Source organism: Oncorhynchus nerka, linkage group LG26, assembly GCF_034236695.1.
Source record: "Oncorhynchus nerka isolate Pitt River linkage group LG26, Oner_Uvic_2.0, whole genome shotgun sequence".
Classification (NCBI taxonomy): Eukaryota; Metazoa; Chordata; class Actinopteri; order Salmoniformes; family Salmonidae; genus Oncorhynchus; species Oncorhynchus nerka.
In genome coordinates this window covers 49,389,432-49,411,363 of record NC_088421.1, presented here as the reverse complement: position 1 = coordinate 49,411,363, position 21,932 = coordinate 49,389,432, and the positions used below count along the sequence as shown (strand labels likewise).

The 21,932-nt window shown below is 45.0% G+C and overlaps 2 protein-coding genes across 2 annotated transcripts in view; both read left to right on the top strand.

Moving 5' to 3' along the window:
- Positions 1 to 13,079, top strand: part of LOC115120907 (methyltransferase 22, Kin17 lysine) — a 51,163-nt gene extending 38,084 nt beyond the window's left edge. The window contains exons 9-11 of the mRNA XM_065010997.1: positions 4,456 to 4,558; positions 8,076 to 8,244; positions 11,777 to 13,079. Coding sequence (XP_064867069.1) covers positions 4,456 to 4,558; positions 8,076 to 8,244; positions 11,777 to 11,809 — 305 coding nt within the window. The 3' untranslated portion in view covers positions 11,810 to 13,079. The remainder of the gene's footprint in view (positions 1 to 4,455; positions 4,559 to 8,075; positions 8,245 to 11,776) is intronic.
- Positions 13,080 to 21,866: 8,787 nt separating this feature from the next.
- The window catches only part of LOC135564910 (4-aminobutyrate aminotransferase, mitochondrial-like), a 73,162-nt gene continuing 73,096 nt past the window's right edge, over positions 21,867 to 21,932 (top strand). Inside the window, exon 1 of the mRNA XM_065010996.1 lies at positions 21,867 to 21,932. This exon is cut by the window's right edge and continues 431 nt beyond it. The gene's annotated coding sequence lies outside the window, so the exon portion shown is untranslated.

The window sequence follows — 21,932 nt, the reverse complement described above, 5'->3', positions numbered from 1 at the left end:
GTGTTTATCCGGTGGGATCAGGTGTTTAACCGGTGGGATCAGGTGTTTATCCGGTAGGATCAGGTGTTTAACCGGTAGGATCAGGTGTTTAACCGGTAGGTTCAGGTGTTTAACCGGTAGGATCAGGTGTCTCAGGATCAGGTGTTAACCGGTAGGATCAGGTGTTTAACCGGTGGGATCAGGTGTTTAACCGGTAGGATCAGGTGTTTAACCGGTGGGATCAGGTGTTTAACCTGTGGGATCAAGTGTTAACCGGTAGGATCAGGTGTTTAACGGTAGGATCAGGTGTTTAACCGGTAGGATCAGGTGTTTAACCTGTAGGATCAGGTGTCTAACCGGTAGGATCAGGTGTTTAACCGGTAGGATCAGGTGTGTCTAACCGGCAGGATCAACCGGTAGGATCCTCAGCCGGTAGGATCAGGTGTTTAACCGGTAGGATCAGGTGTTTAACGGTGGGATCAGGTGTTTAACCGGTAGGATCAGGTGTTTAACCGGTGGGATCAGGTGTTTAACCGGTAGGATCAGGTGTTTAACCGGTGGGATCAGGTGTTTAACCAGGGTAGGATCAGGTGTTTAACCAGTAGGATCAGGTTTTAACCGGTGGGATCAGGTGTTTAACCGGTGGGATCAGGTATTAAACCTGTAGGATCTGTAGGATCAGGTGTTTAAGGATCAGGTGTTTAACCCCAGGATCAGGTGTTTAACCGGTGGGATCAGGTGTTTAACCGGTGGGATCAGGTGTTTAACCGGTGGGATCAGGTGTTAACCGGTAGGATCAGGTGTTTAACCGGTGGGATCAAGTGTTAACCGGTAGGATCAGGTGTTTAACCGGTAGGATCAGGTGTTTAACCGGTGGGATCAGGTGTTTAACCGGTAGGATCAGGTGTTTAACCGGTAGGATCAGGTGTTTAACTGGTGGGATCAGGTGTTTAACTGGTGGGATCAGGTGTTTAACCGGTAGGATCAGGTGTTTAACCTGTAGGATCAGGTGTCTAACCGGTAGGATCAGGTGTTTAACCGGTAGGATCAGGTGTTTATCCGGTAGGATCAGGTGTTTATCCGGTGGGATCAGGTGTTTAACCGGTGGGATCAGGTGTTTATCCGGTAGGATCAGGTGTTTAACCGGTAGGATCAGGTGTTTAACCGGTAGGTTCAGGTGTTTAACCGGTAGGATCAGGTGTCTAACCGGTAGGATCAGGTGTTAACCGGTAGGATCAGGTGTTTAACCGGTGGGATCAGGTGTTTAACCGGTAGGATCAGGTGTTTAACCGGTGGGATCAGGTGTTTAACCGGTAGGATCAGGTGTTTATCCGGTAGGATCAGGTGTTTAACCGGTGGGATCAGGTGTTTAACCGGTGGGATCAGGTGTTTAACCGGTGGGATCAGGTGTTTAACCGGTGGGATCAGGTGTTTAACCGGTAGGATCAGGTGTTTAACCGGTGGGATCAGGTGTTTAACCGGTGGGATCAGGTGTTTAACCGGTAGGATCAGGTGTTTAACCGGTAGGATCAGGTGTTTAACCTGTAGGATCAGGTGTTTAACCTGTAGGATCAGGTGTTTAACCGGTGGGATCAGGTGTTTAACCGGTGGGATCAGGTGTTTAACCGGTAGGATCAGGTGTTTAACCGGTAGGATCAGGTGTTTAACCGGTAGGATCAGGTGTTTAACCGGTAGGATCAGGTGTTTAACCGGTGGGATCAGGTGTTTAACCGGTGGGATCAGGTGTTTAACCGGTAGGATCAGGTGTTTAACCGGTAGGATCAGGTGTTTAACCGGTGGGATCAGGTGTTTAACCGGTGGGATCAGGTGTTTAACCGGTGGGATCAGGTGTTTAACCTGTGGGATCAAGTGTTAACCGGTAGGATCAGGTGTTTAAACGGTAGGATCAGGTGTTTAACCGGTAGGATCAGGTGTTTAACCTGTAGGATCAGGTGTCTAACCGGTAGGATCAGGTGTTTAAGGTGTCTAAGCGGTAGGATCAGGTGTTTAACCGGTAGGATCAGGTGTTTTTAGGTGTCTAAGCGGTAGGATCAGGTGTTTAACCGGTAGGATCAGGTGTTTAACCGGTGGGATCAGGTGTTTAACCGGTGGGATCAGGTGTTTAACCGGTAGGATCAGGTGTTTAACCGGTGGGATCAGGTGTTTAACCGGTAGGATCAGGTGTTTAACCGGTGGGATCAGGTGTTTAACCGGTAGGATCAGGTGTTTAACCGGTAGGATCAGGTTTTTAACCGGTGGGATCAGGTGTTTAACCGGTAGGATCAGGTGTTTAACCAGTGGGATCAGGTATTAAACCTGTAGGATCAGGTGTTTAACCGGTAGGATCAGGTGTTTAACCGGTAGGATCAGGTGTTTAACCGGTGGGATCAGGTGTTTAACCGGTAGGATCAGGTGTTTAACCGGTAGGATCAGGTGTTTAACCGGTGGGATCAGGTGTTTAACCGGTGGGATCAGGTGTTTAACCGGTGGGATCAGGTGTTTAACCGGTGGGATCAGGTGTTTAACCTGTGGGATCAAGTGTTAACCGGTAGGATCAGGTGTTTAAACGGTAGGATCAGGTGTTTAACCGGTAGGATCAGGTGTTTAACCTGTAGGATCAGGTGTCTAACCGGTAGGATCAGGTGTTTAACCGGTAGGATCAGGTGTCTAAGCGGTAGGATCAGGTGTTTAACCGGTAGGATCAGGTGTTTAACCGGTAGGATCAGGTGTCTAAGCGGTAGGATCAGGTGTTTAACCGGTAGGATCAGGTGTTTAACCGGTGGGATCAGGTGTTTAACCGGTGGGATCAGGTGTTTAACCGGTAGGATCAGGTGTTGTTGGGATCAGGTGTTTAACCGGTAGGATCAGGTGTTTAACCGGTGGGATCAGGTGTTTAACCGGTAGGATCAGGTGTTTAACCGGTAGGATCAGGTTTTTAACCGGTGGGATCAGGTGTTTAACCGGTAGGATCAGGTGTTTAACCAGTGGGATCAGGTATTAAACCTGTAGGATCAGGTGTTTAACCGGTAGGATCAGGTGTTTAACCGGTAGGATCAGGTGTTTAACCGGTGGGATCAGGTATTAAACCTGTAGGATCAGGTGTTAACCGGTGGGATCAGGTGTTTAACCGGTGGGATCAGGTGTTTAACCGGTGGGATCAGGTGTTAACCGGTAGGATCAGGTGTTTAACCGGTGGGATCAAGTGTTAACCGGTAGGATCAGGTGTTTAACCGGTAGGATCAGGTGTTTAACCGGTGGGATCAGGTGTTTAACCGGTAGGATCAGGTGTTTAACCGGTAGGATCAGGTGTTTAACTGGTGGGATCAGGTGTTTAACTGGTGGGATCAGGTGTTTAACCGGTAGGATCAGGTGTTTAACCTGTAGGATCAGGTGTCTAACCGGTAGGATCAGGTGTTTAACCGGTAGGATCAGGTGTTTATCCGGTAGGATCAGGTGTTTATCCCGTGGGATCAGGTGTTTAACCGGTGGGATCAGGTGTTTAACCGGTGGGATCAGGTGTTTATCCGGTAGGATCAGGTGTTTAACCGGTAGGATCAGGTGACGGTAGGTTCAGGTGTTTAACGGTAGGAAGGTGTCTAACCGGTAGGATCAGGTGTTAACCGGTAGGATCAGGTGTTTAACCGGTGGGATCAGGTGTTTAACCGGTAGGATCAGGTGTTTATCCGGTAGGATCAGGTGTTTAACCGGTAGGATCAGGTGTTTAACCGGTGGGATCAGGTGTTTAACCTGTAGGATCAGGTGTTTAACCGGTGGGATCAGGTGTTTAACCGGTGGGATCAGGTGTTTAACCGGTGGGATCAGGTTTTTAACCGGTGGGATCAGGTGTTTAACCGGTGGGATCAGGTGTTATTTTTATGTTATCCGGTGGAATGTTAATGATCTCCCTGCTAATTCACTCAGAGCAGACTACAGGTACAGAACACAGATAGAATGTTAATGATCTCTGTGGAATGTTAATGATCTCTGTGGAATGTTAATGATCTCTGTGGAATGTTAATGATCTCTGTGGAATGTTAATGATCTCCTTGGAATGTTAATGATCTCTGTGGAATGTTAATGATCTCTGTGGAATGTTAATGATCTCCTTGGAATGTTAATGATCTCTGTGGAATGTTAATGATCTCTGTGGAGGATGTTAATGATCTCTGTGGAATGTTAATGATCTCTGTGGAACGTTAATGATTTCTGTGGAACGTTAATGATCTCTGTGGAACGTTAATGATCTCTGTGGAATGTTAATGATCTCTGTGGAATGTTAATGATCTCTGTGGAATGTTAATGATCTCTGTGGAATGTTAATTATCTCTGTGGAACGTTAATGATCTCTGTGGAACGTTAATGATCTCTGTGGAATGTTAATGATCTCTGTGGAATGTTAATGATTTCTGTGGAACGTTAATGATCTCTGTGGAATGTTAATGGTAATAAACTATATTTATTTGTCATTTGTTCCAGTGTGCTACGATGACGACCTGACAGACGCGCTGTTCCGAACTCTGTACAGAATCTGTAACAACCTCCGTCTCCCCTGTACTACATACCTGTCTATAGAGAAGAGGTAACGTACCTGTACTACATACCTGTCTATAGAGAAGAGGTAACATACCTGTACTACATACCTGTCTATAGAGAAGAGGTAACGTACCTGTACTACATTTATTTATTTATTTTTATTTCACCTTTATTTAACCAGGTAGGCAAGTTGAGAACAAGTTCTCATTTACAATTGCGACCTGGCCAAGATAAAGCAAAGCAGTTCGACAGATACAACGACACAGAGTTACACATGGAGTAAAACAAACATACAGTCAATAATACAGTATAAACAAGTCTATATACAATGTGAGCAAATGAGGTGAGAAGGAGGTAAAGGCAAAAAAGGCCATGGTGGCAAAGTAAATACAATATAGCACAATAAAACACTGGAATGGTAGTTTTGCAATGGAAGAATGTGCAAAGTAGAAATAAAAATAATGGGGTGCAAAGGAGCAAAATAAATAAATAAATTAAATACAGTTGGGAAAGAGGTAGTTGTTTGGGCTAAATTATAGGTGGGCTATGTACAGGTGCAGTAATCTGTAAGATGCTCTGACAGTTGGTGCTTAAAGCTAGTGAGGGAGATAAGTGTTTCCAGTTTCAGAGATTTTTGAAATTCGTTCCAGTCATTGGCAGCAGAGAACTGGAAGGAGAGGCGGCCAAAGAAAGAATTGGTTTTGGGGGTGACTAGAGAGATATACCTGCTGGAGCGTGTGCTACAGGTGGGAGATGCTATGGTGACCAGCGAGCTGAGATAAGGGGGGACTTTACCTAGCAGGGTCTTGTAGATGACATGGAGCCAGTGGGTTTGGCGACGAGTATGAAGCGAGGGCCAGCCAACGAGAGCGTACAGGTCGCAATGGTGGGTAGTATATGGGGCTTTGGTGACAAAACGGATTGCACTGTGATAGACTGCATCCAATTTGTTGAGTAGGGTATTGGAGGCTATTTTGTAAATGACATCGGCAAAGTCGAGGATTGGTAGGATGGTCAGTTTTACAAGGGTATGTTTGGCAGCATGAGTGAAGGATGCTTTGTTGCGAAATAGGAAGCCAATTCTAGATTTAACTTTGGATTGGAGATGTTTGATATGGGTCTGGAAGGAGAGTTTACAGTCTAACCAGACACCTAAGTATTTGTAGTTGTCCACGTATTCTAAGTCAGAGCCGTCCAGAGTAGTGATGTTGGACAGGCGGGCAGGTGCAGGTAACGATCGGTTGAAGAGCATGCATTTAGTTTTACTTGTATTTAAGAGCAGTTGGAGGCCACGGAAGGAGAGTTGTATGGCATTGAAGCTTGCCTGGAGGGTTGTTAACACAGTGTCCAAAGAAGGGCCAGAAGTATACAGAATGGTGTCGTCTGCGTAGAGGTGGATCAGAGACTCACCAGCAGCAAGAGCGACCTCATTGATGTATACAGAGAAGAGAGTCGGTCCAAGAATTGAACCCTGTGGCACCCCCATAGAGACTGCCAGAGGTCCGGACAGCAGACCCTCCGATTTGACACACTGAACTCTATCAGAGAAGTAGTTGGTGAACCAGGCGAGGCAATCATTTGAGAAACCAAGGCTGTCGAGTCTGCCGATGAGGATGTGGTGATTGACAGAGTCGAAAGCCTTGGCCAGATCAATGAATACGGCTGCACAGTAATGTTTCTTATCGATGGCGGTTAAGATGTCGTTTAGGACCTTGAGCGTGGCTGAGGTGCACCCATGACCAGCTCTGAAACCAGATTGCATAGCAGAGAAGGTATGGTGAGATTCGAAATGGTCGGTAATCTGTTTGTTGACTTGGCTTTCGAAGACCTTAGAAAGGCATGGTAGGATAGATATAGGTCTGTAGCAGTTTGGGTCAAGAGTGTCCCCCCTTTGAAGAGGGGATGACCGCAGCTGCTTTCCAATCTTTGGGAATCTCAGACGACACGAAAGAGAGGTTGAACAGGCTAGTAATAGGGGTGGCAACAATTTCGGCAGATAATTTTAGAAAGAAAGGGTCCAGATTGTCTAGCCCGGCTGATTTGTAGGGGTCCAGATTTTTCAGCTCTTTCAGAACATCAGCTGAATCGATTTGGGAGAAGGAGAAATGGGGAATGCTTGGGCGAGTTGCTGTTGGGGTGCAGTGCTGTTGACCGGGGTAGGAGTAGCCAGGTGGAAAGCATGGCCAGCCGTAGAAAAATGCTTATTGAAATTCTCAATTATGGTGGATTTATCAGTGGTGACAGTGTTTCCTATCTTCAGTGCAGTGGGCAGCTGGGAGGAGGTGTTCTTATTCTCCATGGACTTTACAGTGTCCCAGAACTTTTTTGAGTTAGTGTTGCAGGAAGCAAATTTCTGCTTGAAAAAGCTAGCCTTGGCTTTTCTAACTGCCTGTGTATAACGGTTTCTAGCTTCCCTGAACAGCTGCATATCACGGGGGCTGTTCGATGCTAATGCAGAACGCCATAGGATGTTTTTGTGTTGGTTAAGGGCAGTCAGGTCTACATACCTGTCTATAGAGAAGAGGTAACATACCTGTACTACATACCTGTCTATAGAGAAGAGGTAACAAGACTACATACCTGTCTATAGAGAAAGGTAACATACCTGTACTACATACCTGTCTATAGAGAAGAGGTAACATACCTGTACTACATACCTGTCTATAGAGAAGAGGTAACATACCTGTACTACATACCTGTCTATAGAGAAGAGGTAACATACCTGTACTACATACCTGTCTATAGAGAAGAGGTAACATACCTGTACTACTACATACCTGTCTATAGAGAAGAGGTAACATACCTGTACTACATACCTGTCTATAGAGAAGAGGTAACATACCTGTACTACATACCTGTCTATAGAGAAGAGGTAACATACCTGTACTACATACCTGTCTATAGAGAAGAGGTAACATGTGTTCTTAGGGTCGTTGTCCTGTTGGACCTTCGCCCCAGTCTGAGGTTCTGAACACTCTGGAGCAGGTTTTCATCAAGGATCTCTCTGTACTTTGCTCCGTTCATCTTTCCCTCGATCCTGACTAGTGTCCCAGTCCCTGCTGCTGAAAAACATCCCCACAGCATGATGCTGCCACCACCATGCTTCACCGTTGGGATGGTGCCAGGTTTCCTCCAGACATGACGCTTCGCATTCAGGCCAAAGAGTTCAATCTTGGCTTCATCAGACCAAAGAATCTTGTTTCTCATGGTCTGAAAGTCTTTAGGTGCCTCTTGACAAACTCCTAGCGGGCTGTCATGTGCCTTTTCCTGAGGAGTGGCTTCTGTCTGACCACTCTACCATAAAGGCCTGATTGGTGGAGTGCTGCATAGGTTGTTGTTCTTCTGGAAAGTTCTGCCATCTCCACAGAGGAACTCTGGAGCTCTGTCAGAGTGACCATCAGGTTCTTTTATATATAGATTGATGCTAAATGTAAAAAAATAAATCCAGCTCATGTGCCACATCTTGTAATTACAGTGTGTGTGTGTGTGTGTGTGTGTGTGTGTGTGTGTGTGTGTGTGTGTGTGTGTGTGTGTGTGTGTGTGTGTGTGTGTTCCTTCCCCAGGCTGAACTTCACTCTGAGACACATGGACATATCCTGCGAGGCCTACGAACATTTCCGCCGCTGTCTGTGTGAGATGCAGGAGCTGAGGGACGGACGGACCTGCTTCACAGTGGAGCAGGTCACACCCTCTTTCCCACAGTGCCTGCTGTATGAGCGCATAGAGCAACTGGTGAGAGACAGACAGTTTCACACACTTTACTGAACCTAGAAAACCCCCAACAGTATGTTTCTAGTACTATATCCTAAACCCAACAGTATGTTTCTAGTACTATATCCTAAACCCAACAGTATGTTTCTAGTACTATATCCTAAACCCCTATCCAACAGTATGTTTCTAGTACTATATCCTAAACCCAACAGTATGTTTCTAGTACTATATCCTAAACCCCTATCCAACGGTATGTTTTTAGTACTATATCCTAAAGCCAATAGTATGTTTATAGTACTATATCCAAACCCCTATCCAACAGTATGTTTCTAGTACTATATCCTAAACCCAACAGAATGTTTCTAGTACTATATCCTAAACCCAACAGTATGTTTCTAGTACTATATCCTAAACCCAACAGAATGTTTCTAGTACTATATCCTAAACCCAACAGTATGTTTATAGTACTATATCCTAAAGCCAACAGTATGTTTCTAGTACTATATCCTAAACCCCTATCCAACAGTATGTTTCTAGTACTATATCCTCCAACAGTATGTTTCTAGTACCTAAACTATCCAACAGTATGTTTCTAGTACTATATCCTAAACCCAACAGTATGTTTCTAGTACTATATCCTAAACCCCTATCCAACAGTATGTTTCTAGTACTATATCCTAAACCCAACAGTATGTTTCTAGTACTATATCCTAAACCCAACAGAATGTTTCTAGTACTATATCCTAAACCCAACAGTATGTTTCTAGTACTATATCCTAAACTCAACAGAATGTTTCTAGTACTATATCCTAAACCCAACAGTATGTTTCTAGTACTATATCCTAAACCCAACAGTATGTTTCTAGTACTATATCCTAAACCCAACAGTATGTTTCTAGTACTATATCCTAAACCCCTATCCAACAGTATGTTTCTAGTACTATATCCTAAACACCTATCCACAGTATGTTTCTAGTACTATATCCTAAACCCCTACCCAACAGTATGTTTCTAGTACTATATCCTAAACCCAACAGTATGTTTCTAGTACTATATCCTAAACCCCTATCCAACAGTATGTTTCTAGTACTATATCCTAAACCCAACAGTATTTTTCTAGTACTATATCCTAAACCCCTATCCAACAGTATGTTTCTAGTACTATATCCTAAACCCCTATCCACAGTATGTTTCTAGTACTATATCCTAAACCCTTACCCAACAGTATGTTTCTAGTACTATATCCTAAACCCAACAGAATGTTTCTAGTACTATATCCTAAACCCAACAGTATGTTTCTAGTACTATATCCTAAACCCCTATCCAACAGTATGTTTCTAGTACTATATCCTAAACCCAACAGTATGTTTCTAGTACTATATCCTAAACCCCTATCCAACAGTATGTTTCTAGTACTATATCCTAAACCCAACAGAATGTTTCTAGTACTATATCCTAAACCCCTATCCAACAGTATGTTTCTAGTACTATATCCTAAACCCAACAGTATGTTTCTAGTACTATATCCTAAACCCAACAGTATGTTTCTAGTACTATATCCTAAACCCAACAGTATGTTTCTAGTACTATATCCTAAACCCAACAGTATGTTTCTAGTACTATATCCTAAACCCCTATCCAACAGTATGTTTCTAGTACTATATCCTCAGCTATCACAATGGTAAATATACTCAGCTATCACAATGGTAAATATACTCAGCTAACACAATGGTAATTATACTCAGCTATCACAATGGTAAATATACTCAGCTATCACAATGGTAAATATACTCAGCTATCACAAAGGTAAATATACTCAGCTATCACAATGGTAAATATCCCCAGCTATCACAAAGGTAAATATACTCAGCTATCACAATGGTAAATATACTCAGCTATCACAATGGTAAATATACTCAGCTATCACAAAGGTAAATATACTCAGCTATCACAATGGTAAATATCCCCAGCTATCACAATGGTAAATATACTCAGCTATCACAATGGTAAATATCCTCAGCTATCACAATGGTAAATATCCTCAGCTATCACAATGGTAAATATCCCCAGCTATCACAATGGTACATATACTCAGCTATCACAAAGGTAAATATACTCAGCTATCACAATGGTAAATATACTCAGCTATCACAATGGTAAATATACTCAGCTATCACAATGGTAAATATACTCAGCTAACACAATGGTACATCTTAGCGCTGGGGGAAACACTATAGGTCCAGCGTGGAAATATTCTGGCTATTTTCAACAGCCGGAATTATGAGCGCAAGACCAGGCGGTGGCGCGAAAGGGCTGGGTTTTAATGAATAAGTTGTAGGCCAATCAGAACGTGTTGTAGGTGTGTTGAGGCACGACCCCCTCACTGGCCAATCAGAACATGTTGTAGGTGTGTTGAGGCATGACCCCCTCACTGGCCAATCAGAACGTGTTGTAGGTGTGTTGAGGCATGACCCCCTCACTGGCCAATCAGAACGTGTTGTAGGTGTGTTGAGGCATGACCCCCTCACTGGCCAATCAGAACGTGTTGTAGGTGTGTTGAGGCATGACCCCCTCACTGGCCAATCAGAACGTGTTGTAGGTGTGTTGAGGCATGACCCCCTCACTGGCCAATCAGAACGTGTTGTAGGTGTGTTGAGGCATGACCCCCTCACTGGCCAATCAGAACGTGTTGTAGGTGTGTTGAGGCATGACCCCTCACTGGCCAATCAGAACGTGTTGTAGGTGTGTTGAGGCATGACCCCTCACTGGCCAATCAGAACGTGTTGTAGGTGTGTTGAGGCATGACCCCTCACTGGCCAATCAGAGCGTGTTGTAGGTGTGTTGAGGCATGACCCCTCACTGGCCAATCAGAACGTGTTGTAGGTGTGTTGAGGCATGACCCCTCACTGGCCAATCAGAACGTGTTGTAGGTGTGTTGAGGCATGACCCCCTCACTGGCCAATCAGAACGTGTTGTAGGTGTGTTGAGGCATGACCCCCTCACTGGCCAATCAGAACGTGTTGTAGGTGTGTTGAGGCATGACCCCCTCACTGGCCAATCAGAACGTGTTGTAGGTGTGTTGAGGCATGACCCCCTCACTGGCCAATCAGAATGTGTTGTAGGTGTGTTGAGGCATGACCCCCTCACTGGCCAATCAGAACGTGTTGTAGGTGTGTTGAGGCATGACCCCTCACTGGCCAATCAGAACGTGTTGTAGGTGTGTTGAGGCATGACCCCTCACCGGCCAATCAGAACGTGTTGTAGGTGTGTTGAGGCATGACCCCTCACTGGCCAATCAGAACGTGTTGTAGGTGTGTTGAGGCATGACCCCCTCACTGGCCAATCAGAACGTGTTGTAGGTGTGTTGAGGCATGACCCCCTCACTGGCCAATCAGAACGTGTTGTAGGTGTGTTGAGGCATGACCCCCTCACTGGCCAATCAGAACGTGCTCCAGGGCTAAATATGTGGTTGCTTCAAGTTGGGTATTTACAGTCTTTTATATATTGCGTTGTCATCAACTCCAATTCCAATGTTAGACTTTCTCTTTTTCAGGAGTTGTGGAAAGTGACAGCGGTGCCTGTCTAACCCTCTGAGGAGCTGACCTGCTCCTAGACCTGCTCCTTAGACCTGCTCCTAGACCTGCTCCTTGACCTTCTCCTAGACCTGCTCCTTAGACCTTCTCCTAGACCTTCTCCTAGACCTGCTCCTAGACCTGCTCCTAGACCTGCTCCTTAGACCTGCTCCTTGACCTTCTCCTAGACCTGCTCCTTAGACCTTCTCCTAGACCTGCTCCTTAGACCTTCTCCTAGACCTGCTCCTAGACCTGCTCCTTAGACCTGCTCCTTGACCTTCTCATAGACCTTCTCCTAGACCTGCTCCTAGACCTGCTCCTAGACCTGCTCCTTAGACCTGCTCCTTGACCTTCTCCTAGACCTGCTCCTTAGACCTTCTCCTAGACCTGCTCCTAGACTTGCTCCTAGACCTGCTCCTAGACCTGCTCCTTAGACCTGCTCCTTGACCTTCTCCTAGACCTGCTCCTTAGACCTTCTCCTAGACCTTCTCCTAGACCTGCTCCTAGACCTGCTCCTTAGACCTGCTCCTTGACCTTCTTCTAGACCTGCTCCTTAGACCTTCTCCTAGACCTGCTCCTTAGACCTTCTCCTAGACCTGCTCCTAGACCTGCTCCTTAGACCTGCTCCTTGACCTTCTCATAGACCTTCTCCTAGACCTGCTCCTAGACCTGCTCCTAGACCTGCTCCTTAGACCTGCTCCTTGACCTTCTCCTAGACCTGCTCCTTAGACCTTCTCCTAGACCTTTTTCTAGACCTGCTCCTAGACCTGCTCCTAGACCTGCTCCTTAGACCTGCTCCTTGACCTTCTCCTAGACCTGCTCCTTAGACCTTCTCCTAGAACTGCTCCTAGACCTGCTCCTAGACCTGAGACATGGAGTTTTCTGATCTTAGACCTGCTCCTTAGACCTGCTCCTTGACCTGCTCCTAGACCTGGTCCTAGACCTTCTCCTAGACCTGCTCCTTGACCTGCTCCTTGACCTGCTCCTAGACCTGCTCCTAGACCTGCTCCTAGACCTGCTCCTAGACCTGAGACATGGAGTTTTCTGATCTTAGACCTGCTCCTAGACCTGAGACATGGAGTTTTCTGATCTTAGACCTGCTCCTTGACCTGAGACATGGAGTTTTCTGATCTTAGACCTGCTCCTAGACCTGCTCCTTGACCTGCTCCTTGACCTGCTCCTAGACCTGCTCCTTGACCTGCTCCTTGACCTGAGACATGGAGTTTTCTGATCTTAGACCTGCTCCTAGACCTGCTCCTTGACCTGAGACATGGAGTTTTCTGATCTTAGACCTGCTCCTTGACCTGAGACATGGAGTTTTCTGATCTTAGACCTGCTCCTAGACCTGAGACATGGAGTTTTCTGATCTTAGACCTGCTCCTTGACCTGAGACATGGAGTTTTCTGATCTTAGACCTGCTCCTAGACCTGAGACATGGAGTTCTCACCTAGTGTTTTCGGAGCCTCTTGTGGTCAGTGTTGAGAAGGTATTGATAATATATATAGATTATTTAGTGAACTAATAGCAGTCATTTCAATCAGGGCAGCTGGACAGCAGTGAACAAAGACACTAGGAATGATCTCTGTAAATAAACTCACTTGTTAAATAAGATGTGTTTAAGCTCAGACCAGGGGTTGTGATATATATATATTCACTATATTCTCATTTACTTGCTGTTAGATTGAAGTGAACCGGTAAAATGGGACAGTCCCATAACATCTGAATGTTTTATTCCAATGTAAAGGATGAGTGATCAGGTAAAACACTGACCTGGGATGCATCCCAAATGGTATCCTATCCTCAATATAGTGCACTACTTTAGACCAGAGCCCTATGGACCCTGGACCAGAGCCCTATGGACCCTGGACCAGAGCCCTATGGACCCTGGACCAGAGCCCTATGGACCCTGGTCTAGAGCCCTATGGACCCTGAACCAGAGCCCTATGGACCCTGGTCTAGAGCCCTGTGGACCCTGGTCTAGAGCCCTATGGACCCTGGTCTAGAGCCCTATGGACCCTGGTCTAGAGCCCTGTGGACCCTGGTCTAGAGCCCTATGGACCCTGGTCTAGAGCCCTGTGGACCCTGGTCTAGAGCCCTGTGGACCCTGGTCTAGAGCCCTATGGACCCTGGTCTAGAGCCCTATGGACCCTGAACCAGAGCCCTATGGACCCTGGTCTAGAGCCCTGTGGACCCTGGTCTAGAGCCCTATGGACCCTGGTCTAGAGCCCTATGGACCCTGGTCTAGAGCCCTATGGACCCTGGTCTAGAGCCCTGTGGACCCTGGTCTAGAGCCCTATGGACCCTGGTCTAGAGCCCTGTGGACCCTGGTCTAGAGCCCTGTGGACCCTGGTCTAGAGCCCTATGGACCCTGGTCTAGAGCCCTATGGACCCTGGTCTAGAGCCCTATGGACCCTGGTCTAGAGCCCTGTGGACCCTGGTCTAGAGCCCTATGGACCCTGGTCTAGAGCCCTGTGGACCCTGGTCTAGAGCCCTGTGGACCCTGGTCTAGAGCCCTGTGGACCCTGGTCTAGAGCCCTATGGACCCTGGTCTAGAGCCCTATGGACCCTGAACCAGAGCCCTATGGACCCTGGTCTAGAGCCCTGTGGACCCTGGTCTAGAGCCCTGTGGACCCTGGTCTAGAGCCCTATGGACCCTGGTCTAGAGCCCTATGAACCCTGGTCCAGAGCCCTATGGACCCTGGTCTAGAGCCCTATGGACCCTGGTCTAGACCCCTGTGGACCCTGGTCTAGAGCCCTGTGGACCCTGGTCTAGAGCCCTGTGGACCCTGGTCTAGAGCCCTGTGGACCCTGGTCTAGAGCCCTATGGACCCTGGTCTAGAGCCCTATGGACCCTGAACCAGAGCCCTATGGACCCTGGTCTAGAGCCCTATGGACCCTGGTCTAGAGCCCTATGGACCCTGGTCTAGAGCCCTATGGACCCTGGTCTAGAGCCCAATGGACCCTGGTCTAGAGCCCTGTGGACCCTGGTCTAGAGCCCTATGGACCCTGGTCTAGAGCCCTATGGACCCTGGTCTAGAGCCCTATGGACCCTGGTCTAGAGCCCAATGGACCCTGGTCTAAAATAGTGCACTATATAGGGACCAGAGTCCAATGGGACACTACGTTAATGTCTGTTTATAACTTATAAGACATTATTAAATAGCTTGTTAACATTTGAGTAAATAAACTGTTTATCAATCAGTATTTCTAAGTTCATATATTTAATAAAATAAACTACCTAATAATGTTTATAAGAGCTTCATAAGCAGACATATAGTGTCAATAATGTGTGTATATTGATACAAGACCACGACACTGTTTATTTCACAATTATACACTCATCTTTTGATTCAAAATGACTAAATAAAATACAAGTTATTGTTTTATTTCAACAACAGAAAAATGTCTTTATTATAATTTGTGAACTTTGATTCATACCGTCTTAAAGGTGCATTCTGGGATTGAAACAACAACCAAGCCTCCACCCGGCCTCTTTTTCATGTCAACGTTCATCCACCTCTGGCCTGCTCGCCTCCCTACCACTGAGGAAGTACAGTTCCCGCTCAGCCCAGTCAAAACTGTTCGCTGCTCTGGCCCCCCAATGGTGGAACAAACTCCCTCACGACGCCAGGACAGCGGAGTCAATCACCACCTTCCGGAGACACCTGAAACCCCACCTCTTTCAGGAATACCTAGGATAGGATAAAGTAATCCTTCTCACCCCCCCCCTTAAAAGATTTAGATGCACTATTGTAAAGTGGCTGTTCCACTGGATGTCTTAAGGTGAACGCACCAATTTGTAAGTCGCTCTGGATAAGAGCGTCTGCTAAACGACTTAAATGTAAATGCATGTCAACAGCTGAGGAATTGGAACCACGCACAAGTTCATAGACGGAGCTACGACTGACCATCTATGAGATCAGAATGATAGTTTTAACTGTGTTTTCAGGTTTAAAATGACATTCTTTACCCACAGTGGAGGATAACAAGCTTGTGTTTTGGGTTCTGATCCGGTAAGACAGTTTAATTAAGCTCCTCAGTCATAAGTCTTATCCATCAATATATACAGTGAGCTCCAGAAGTATTGGGACAGTGACACGTTTTGTTGTTGTTCTGGCTCTGTACTCCCAACACTTTTGGATTTGAAATGCTACAAAGACTATGAGATTAAAGTGCAGACTGTCAGCTTTAATTTGAGTGCATTTTCATCCATATCAGGTGAACCATTTAGAAATGACAGCGCTTGTTGTAAATAGCCCCCCCCCCCCCCCCCAATTTTAGGGGACGGGAAGTATTGGGACAAATAGCACCCAATGACTACATCAAGCTTGTAAATCCTATAAATACGAATGGAATGTTTCTAAACATGGATGTTACCATGGTTATGTGGATGTTACCGTGGTTACAGATCATCCTGAATGAACCATGAATATTGATGAGTGAGGAAGTTGGAGACATACATATCAAAACCCAAAAAAAATGAATGATAACATCCTGTTGACCATGGAAGTGTTTGATTCTATTGGAAATGAACTAGAAATGAACCAATGCAAACCAGAGTGACCTGCAGGGGGAGTTGTGTGTTCTGTACAGAAATTAACCAATGCCATACCCCAGAGTGACAAATGCAGGGGGAGCTCTGTGTGTTCTGTACAGAAATGAACTAATGCCATACCCCAGAGTGACCTGCAGGGGGTTTGTGTTCTGTACAGAAATGAACTAATGCCATACCCCAGAGTGACCTGCAGGGGGAGCTCTGTGTGTTCTGTACAGAAATGAACTAATGCCATACCCCAGAGTGACCTGCAGGGGGAGCTCTGTGTGTTCTGTACAGAAATGAACTAATGCCATACCCCAGAGTGACCTGCAGGGGGACCTCTGTGTGTTCTGTACAGAAATGAACTAATGCCATACCCCAGAGTGACCTGCAGGGGGAGCTCTGTGTGTTCTGTACAGAAATGAACTAATGCCATACCCCAGAGTGACCTGCAGGGGGAGCTTTGTGTGTACTGTACAGAAATGAACTAATGCCATACCCCAGAGTGACCCGCAGGGGGAGCTTTGTGTTCTGTACAGAAATGAAAGTGCCATACCCCAGAGTGACCAGCAGAGGGAGCTCTGTGTTCCTCTCTTAAGTTATAGTTGATGGGCAATTCCTCTGGTGTATTTGTATTTATTATGGATCCCCATTAGTTCCTGCCAAGGCAGCAGCTACTCTTCCTGGGGTTTATGATGGATCCCCAGTACTGTGGAATAGAGTTCCATGTAGTCATGGCTCTATGTAGTACTGTGGAATAGAGTTCCATGTAGTCATGGCTCTATGTAGTACTATGGAATAGAGTTCCATGTAGTCATGGCTCTTATGTAGTACTTGGAATAGTGTTCCATGTAGTCATGGCTCTAACTGTGGAATAGAGTTCCATGGGGTAGTCATGGCTCTATGTAATACTGTGACCAGCAGTTCCATGTAGTCATGACTCTATGTTACTGTGGGGAATAGAGTTCCATGTAGTCATGAGCTACTCCATGTAGTACTGTGGAATAGAGTTCCATGTAGTCATGGCTCTATGTTGTACTGTGGAATAGAGTTCCATGTAGTCATGGCTCTATGTAGTTCTGTGGAATAGAGTTCCATTCAAGTCATGGCTCTATCTACTGTGGAATAGAGTTCCATGTAGTCAGCTGGCTCTATGTAGTACTGTGGAATAGAGTTCCATGTAGTCATGGCTCTATGTAGTACTGTGGAATAGAGTTCCATGTAGTCATGGCTCTATGTAGTACTGTGGAATAGAGTTCCATGTAGTCATGGCTCTATGTAGTACTGTGGAATAGAGTTCCATTTAGTCATGGCTCTATGTAATACTGTGGAATAGAGTTCCATGTAGTCATGGCTCTATGTAATACTGTGGAATAGAGTTCCATGTAGTCATGGCTCTATGTAGTACTGTGGAATAGAGTTCCATGTAGTCATGGCTCTATGTAGTACTGTGGAATAGAGTTCCATGTAGTCATGGCTCTATGTAGTACTGTGGAATAGAGTTCCATGTAGTCATGGCTCTATGTAGTACTGTGGAATAGAGTTCCATGTAGTCATGGCTCTATGTAATACTGTGGAATAGAGTTCCATGTAGTCATGGCTCTATGTAGTACTGTGGAATAGAGTTCCATGTAGTCATGGCTCTATGTAGTACTGTGGAATAGAGTTCCATGTAGTCATGGCTCTATGTAGTACTGTGGAATAGAGTTCCATGTAGTCATGGCTCTATGTAGTACTGTGGAATAGAGTTCCATGTAGTCATGGCTCTATGTAGTACTGTGGAATAGAGTTCCATGTAGTCATGGCTCTATGTAGTACTGTGGAATAGAGTTCCATGTAGTCATGGCTCTATGTAGTACTGTGGAATAGAGTTCCATGTAGTCATGGCTCTATGTAGTACTGTGGAATAGAGTTCCATGTAGTCATGGCTCTATGTAGTTCTGTGGAATAGAGTTCCATGTAGTATTGTGTGATAGTCCATGTAGTCATGGCTCTATGTAGTTCTGTGGAATAGAGTTCCATGTAGTCATGGCTCTATGTAGTACTGTGGAATAGAGTTCCATGTAGTCATGGCTCTATGTAGTACTGTGGAATAGAGTTCCATGTAGTCATGGCTCTATGTAGTACTGTGGAATAGAGTTCCATGTAGTCATGGCTCTATGTAATACTGTGGAATAGAGTTCCATGTAGTCATGGCTCTATGTAATACTGTGGAATAGAGTTCCATGTAGTCATGGCTCTATGTAGTACTGTGGAATAGAGTTCCATGTAGTCATGGCTCTATGTAGTACTGTGGAATAGAGTTCCATGTAGTCATGGCTCTATGTAGTTCTGTGGAATAGAGTTCCATTTAGTCATGGCTCTATGTAATACTGTGGAATAGAGTTCCATGTAGTCATGGCTCTATGTAGTACTGTGGAATAGAGTTCCATGTAGTCATGGCTCTATGTAGTTCTGTGGAATAGAGTTCCATGTAGTCATGGCAGTGTGTAGTACTGTGGAATAGAGTTCCATGTAGTCATGGCTCTATGTAGACTGTGGAATAGAGTTCCATTTAGTCATGGCTCTATGTAGTACTGTGGAATAGAGTTCCATGTAGTCATGGCTCTATGTAGTACTGTGGAATAGAGTTCCATGTAGTCATGGCTCTATGTAGTTCTGTGGAATAGAGTTCCATGTAGTCATGGCAGTATGTAGTACTGTGGAATAGAGTTCCATGTAGTCATGGCTCTATGTAGTACTGTGGAATAGAGTTCCATGTAGTCATGGCTCTATGTAGTACTGTGGAATAGAGTTCCATGTAGTCATGGCTCTATGTAGTACTGTGGAATAGAGTTCCATGTAGTCATGGCTCTATGTAGTACTGTGGAATAGAGTTCCATGTAGTCATGGCTCTATGTAGTACTGTGGAATAGAGTTCCATGTAGTCATGGCTCTATGTAGTACTGTGGAATAGAGTTCCATGTAGTCATGGCTCTATGTAGTACTGTGGAATAGAGTTCCATGTAGTCATGGCTCTATGTAGTACTGTGGAATAGAGTTCCATGTAGTCATGGCTCTATGTAGTACTGTGGAATAGAGTTCCATGTAGTCATGGTTCTATGTAGTACTGTGGAATAGAGTTCCATGTAGTCATGGCAGTGTGTAGTACTGTGGAATAGAGTTCCATGTAGTCATGGCTCTATGTAGTACTGTGGAATAGAGTTCCATGTAGTCATGGCTCTATGTAGTACTGTGGAATAGAGTTCCATGTAGTCATGGCTCTATGTAGTACTGTGGAATAGAGTTCCATGTAGTCATGGCTCTATGTAGTACTGTGTGGAATAGAGTTCCATGTAGTCATGGCTCTATGTAGTACTGTGGAATAGAGTTCCATGTAGTCATGGCTCTATGTAGTACTGTGGAATAGAGTTCCATGTAGTCATGGCTCTATGTAGTACTGTGGAATAGAGTTCCATGTAGTCATGGCTCTATGTAGTACTGTGGAATAGAGTTCCATGTAGTCATGGCTCTATGTAGTACTGTGGAATAGAGTTCCATGTAGTCATGGCTCTATGTAGTACTGTGGAATAGAGTTCCATGTAGTCATGGCTCTATGTAGTACTGTGGAATAGAGTTCCATGTAGTCATGGTTCTATGTAGTACTGTGGAATAGAGTTCCATGTAGTCATGGCTCTATGTAGTTCTGTGGAATAGAGTTCCATGTAGTCATGGCTCTATGTAGTACTGTGGAATAGAGTTCCATGTAGTCATGGCTCTATGTAGTACTGTGGAATAGAGTTCCATGTAGTCATGGCTCTATGTAGTACTGTGGAATAGAGTTCCATGTAGTCATGGTTCTATGTAGTACTGTGGAATAGAGTTCCATGTAGTCATGGCTCTATGTAGTACTGTGGAATAGAGTTCCATGTAGTCATGGCTCTATGTAGTACTGTGGAATAGAGTTCCATGTAGTCATGGCTCTATGTAGTACTGTGGAATAGAGTTCCATGTAGTCATGGCTCTATGTAGTTCTGTGGAATAGAGTTCCATGTAGTCATGGCTGTGTAGTACTGTGGAATAGAGTTCCATGTAGTCATGGCTCTATGTAGTACTGTGGAATAGAGTTCCATGTAGTCATGGCTCTATGTAGTACTGTGGAATAGAGTTCCATGTAGTCATGGCTCTATGTAGTTCTGTGGAATAGAGTTCCATGTAGTCATGGCTCTATGTAGTACTGTGGAATAGAGTTCCATGTAGTCATGGTTCTATGTAGTACTGTGGAATAGAGTTCCATGTAGTCATGGCAGTCTATGTAGTACTGTGGAATAGAGTTCCATGTAGTCATGGCTCTATGTAGTACTGTGGAATAGAGTTCCATGTAGTCATGGCTCTATGTAGTACTGTGGAATAGAGTTCCATGTAGTCATGGCTCTATGTAGTACTGTGGAATAGAGTTCCATGTAGTCATGGCTCTATGTAGTACTGTGGAATAGAGTTCCATGTAGTCATGGTTCTATGTAGTACTGTGGAATAGAGTTCCATGTAGTCATGGTTCTATGTAGTACTGTGGAATAGAGTTCTATGTAGTCATGGTTCTATGTAGTACTGTGGAATAGAGTTCCATGTAGTCATGGCTCTATGTAGTACTGTGGAATAGAGTTCCATGTAGTCATGGCTCTATGTAGTACTGTGGAATAGAGTTCCATGTAGTCATGGCTCTATGTAGTACTGTGGAATAGAGTTCCATGTAGTCATGGTTCTATGTAGTACTGTGGAATAGAGTTCCATGTAGTCATGGCTCTATGTAGTACTGTGGAATAGAGTTCCATGTAGTCATGGCTCTATGTAGTTCTGTGGAATAGAGTTCTATGTAGTACTGTGGAATAGAGTTCCATGTCGTCAGAATTTTATTTGTACTTATTTAACCTTTATTTAACTAGGCAAGTCAGTTAAGAACAAATTCTTATTTACAATGACGGCCTCCCAAAAGGCCTTCTGCGGGGGATGGGAGCTGGGATTCAAAATAAATTAAATTAAATATATGACAAAACACACATCATGACAAGAGAGACAACACTGCATAGAGACCTAATACAACAACATAGCATGGCAGCAACATGGTAGCAGCACAAAACAAGGTACACACATTATTGAGCACAGCCAACAGCACAAAGGGCAAGAATGTAGAGACAACAATACATCACGCAAAGCAGCCACAACTGTCAGTAAGAGTGTCCATGATTGAGTCTTTGAATGAAGAGATTGAGATAAAACTGTTCAGTTTGAGTGTTTGTTGCAGCTCGTTCCAGACTCTAGTTGCAGCGAACTGAAAAGACGAGCGACCAGGGATGTGTGTGCCTTGGGGACCTTTAACAGAATGTGACTGTCAGAACGGGTGGGGGATGAGGGCTGCAGTAGATATCGGGAGAGTGAAGCTTAGCGTGTCATCTGAAAAGCTGTCAATAGGCTACTGTAGCCAGTCACTTCTTCGGGGAAATGTTGATACGCGTCATGAATGATTGACTAGGAGCAAAGGTATGTCGGTCACAAAGGTCTACATTTTATCCCTGCGAATCAGTCATTTAAACTAGGTTGTTATACGGCATGCTCTCTGAGAC